The sequence below is a fragment of the Argentina silus genome (assembly GCF_951799395.1).
Source record: "Argentina silus genome assembly, chromosome: 4".
In the NCBI taxonomy this organism is placed as follows: Eukaryota; Metazoa; Chordata; class Actinopteri; order Argentiniformes; family Argentinidae; genus Argentina; species Argentina silus.
The window spans coordinates 22,435,993-22,438,492 of NC_139658.1; the positions used below are offsets into that span (position 1 = coordinate 22,435,993).

The 2,500-nt window shown below is 45.0% G+C and overlaps 1 protein-coding gene across 1 annotated transcript in view; it reads left to right on the forward strand.

Moving 5' to 3' along the window:
* abhd14b (abhydrolase domain containing 14B) overlaps positions 1-2,500 on the forward strand; it is a 2,957-nt gene that overhangs the window by 34 nt on the left and 423 nt on the right. The window contains exons 1-4 of the mRNA XM_083668154.1: positions 1-43; positions 460-674; positions 1,179-1,420; positions 1,997-2,500. The exon at positions 1-43 is cut by the window's left edge and continues 34 nt beyond it; the exon at positions 1,997-2,500 is cut by the window's right edge and continues 423 nt beyond it. Coding sequence (XP_083524280.1) covers positions 461-674; positions 1,179-1,420; positions 1,997-2,176 — 636 coding nt within the window. The 5' untranslated portion in view covers positions 1-43; position 460 and the 3' untranslated portion in view covers positions 2,177-2,500. The remainder of the gene's footprint in view (positions 44-459; positions 675-1,178; positions 1,421-1,996) is intronic.

A 2,500-nucleotide genomic window follows, 5' to 3' on the forward strand; every position in this document is an offset into this window, starting at 1 on the left:
AGCCAGTCCCAGCTCCTCGACTCTATTTGTATACAGCGATAAGGTAAGAGAAGTTAGCTTTATTTATAATAGGGGATACCCGAAAGCAAAGTTACCTCCTACATGCTGTCAAATGTATTTACAAAATGTAGGCTCAAGGTAAAATCGAACTTTGATCCGACAGATCAATGTGGGAATAGCCTATAAACTCAACTGTAACTTTCACTGTCAGATCGAACAGAAATCCCAAACTGGAATTCCTTATGATAGGCTTCACATTCCTTTGGTGTCTGTAATGTAAACATGGGACTACACAACACGCCGCATTGGGAATTCGCAAATTTAAAATGCGGAACTAAATTGTCTTTGCAGACCTTAGGCTTGTTGACATGTCCTGCAGGATGTCCTGATGTTATCACAGTGTTTTAACATGTCATAGCACATGATGGATAACATCACTTTTCACTGCCTCCTTCGCAGGATGTCAGCGGTTAAAATGACAGAAGGGAGCTTGAACGTGGAGTCTTGCCAGGCCCCGCTGTTTTACAGACGAGTTGAACCGGCCACAGCTGAAGCCAGGCTGTCCGTTCTACTTCTGCACGGTATCCGTTTCACATCCGAAAACTGGCTCAAGATAGGCACACTGGATACACTGGCCAAAGCTGGGTGCTGCGCAGTGGCCATCGATTTACCAGGTAAACTCAGAATAGACTGCAAACAAAAAAACACAACATTTTATATAATGTATGTAACAACTGATAATGTATTACCACCGGAACATGTCATAACTTTTCATTATGTAATAACTTTTGCATTTATAATATGATAAAACCAGATAATGCAATAACTTGCCGGATTTTGCATGAATAATGTAAAAACGTACTAAAATCATTGTCTTTATGTTTAGCATAATTAATTGTAAGTGTCACACGCACACACACACACACACACATGCACGCACACACACACACACACACACACACACACACACACTCCATTGTTATTACATTATCAGTTGTCTTTGTCATCATTTTTACACTTTATCTCTGGTCGTATTCTATATAGACTACTCAACATTCCTCTGCCTTCTACCCCACTCTCCTACCCAACCCCCCTCCTTCTCTCCACACCTGTGCCCCATGCCCTCTCCCCCTCTCCCCCTCTCCTCCTCCCCCTTCTCCCCGTCTCCCCCTCCCCAGGGCTCGGCCAGTCTAAGTCAGCAGTGGCCCCAGCGGCCGTGGGAGAGCTGGCCCCTGGGGGGTTCCTAAAGCAGGTGTGTGAGGGGCTGGGGTTGGGTCCGGTTGTGGTGGTCAGCCCCTCCCTCAGTGGGATGTACTCCCTGCCATTCCTCTTCCAGAACCAGGCTCTGGTACGGGCGTACGTCCCTGTAGCTCCCATCTGCACTGACAAGTTCACTGCAGAGCAATACAGCAGTATCCAGGTGTGTGTGTACAGTGGTGGTATAACGTGTGGTTTTCTTATTGGCATGATACACTGGCTCTCCATGGGCACCTTGCTCTCTCTTTTAACCATCTCTTGCTGCTGGACATGGATCAGGGGAGGCTGGTGGTGGCAGAAAATCGGAGGACAAGCTCATTGTAATGCATTAAATGGAGTTTGATACGTGCGTTTGATATTCCATTCCATGCATTAATGAACCCATCCTCCGATTTCTACCTCCACCTGATGTGGATGTGACTGACATCCTGTATGACTGACATCATGTATGACTGACAGCATGTATAACTGACATCATGAATGATTGACATCATGTATGACTAACATGTATTACTGACATCATGTATTACTGACATCATGTATGCCTGACATCATGTATGACTGACATCATATATGACTGACATGTATAATGACATCATGTATTACTGACATCATGTATGCCTGACATCATGTATGCCTGACATCATGTATAACTGACATCATGTATGCCTGACATCATGTATAACTGACATCATGTATAACTGACATCATGTATGACGATGTCCTCCACTACTTCCAGACTCCTGCTCTGATCGTCTACGGCGACCAGGACACTCAGCTTGGGGAGGTCTCGCTGAGCAACCTGAGACATCTAGCCAATCACAAAGTGGTGGTGATGAAGGGGGCGGGACACCCCTGTTACCTGGACGACCCAGCCACCTGGCACAAGGCTCTGACTGACTTCCTGCAGACGCTGTGATGTGGCTGCCTGTCAGAATGATGTCATCCCCAGGGACACACTACAAGACCAACAACCTATTCATTTCACCACAACACTCCTCTTGAATCATCATGGTTACTCATGAACAGCTAATTTAGCAGGAAAATGTACTGTAATCAAAGAGAAGGAAGACTGATGTGTATAATTATATCTAGTGAAACAAGTGTTTCACTAGATATAAATATCCTTCTTCTAGCATTGTGACTGCCAATGGCCCCTGGCCTGAGCATTGATTACTTTGTCTTATGATGACTGATAGATGGATGATTCGCTTACTTAAACAAATGTATTTGTTGTACGTCG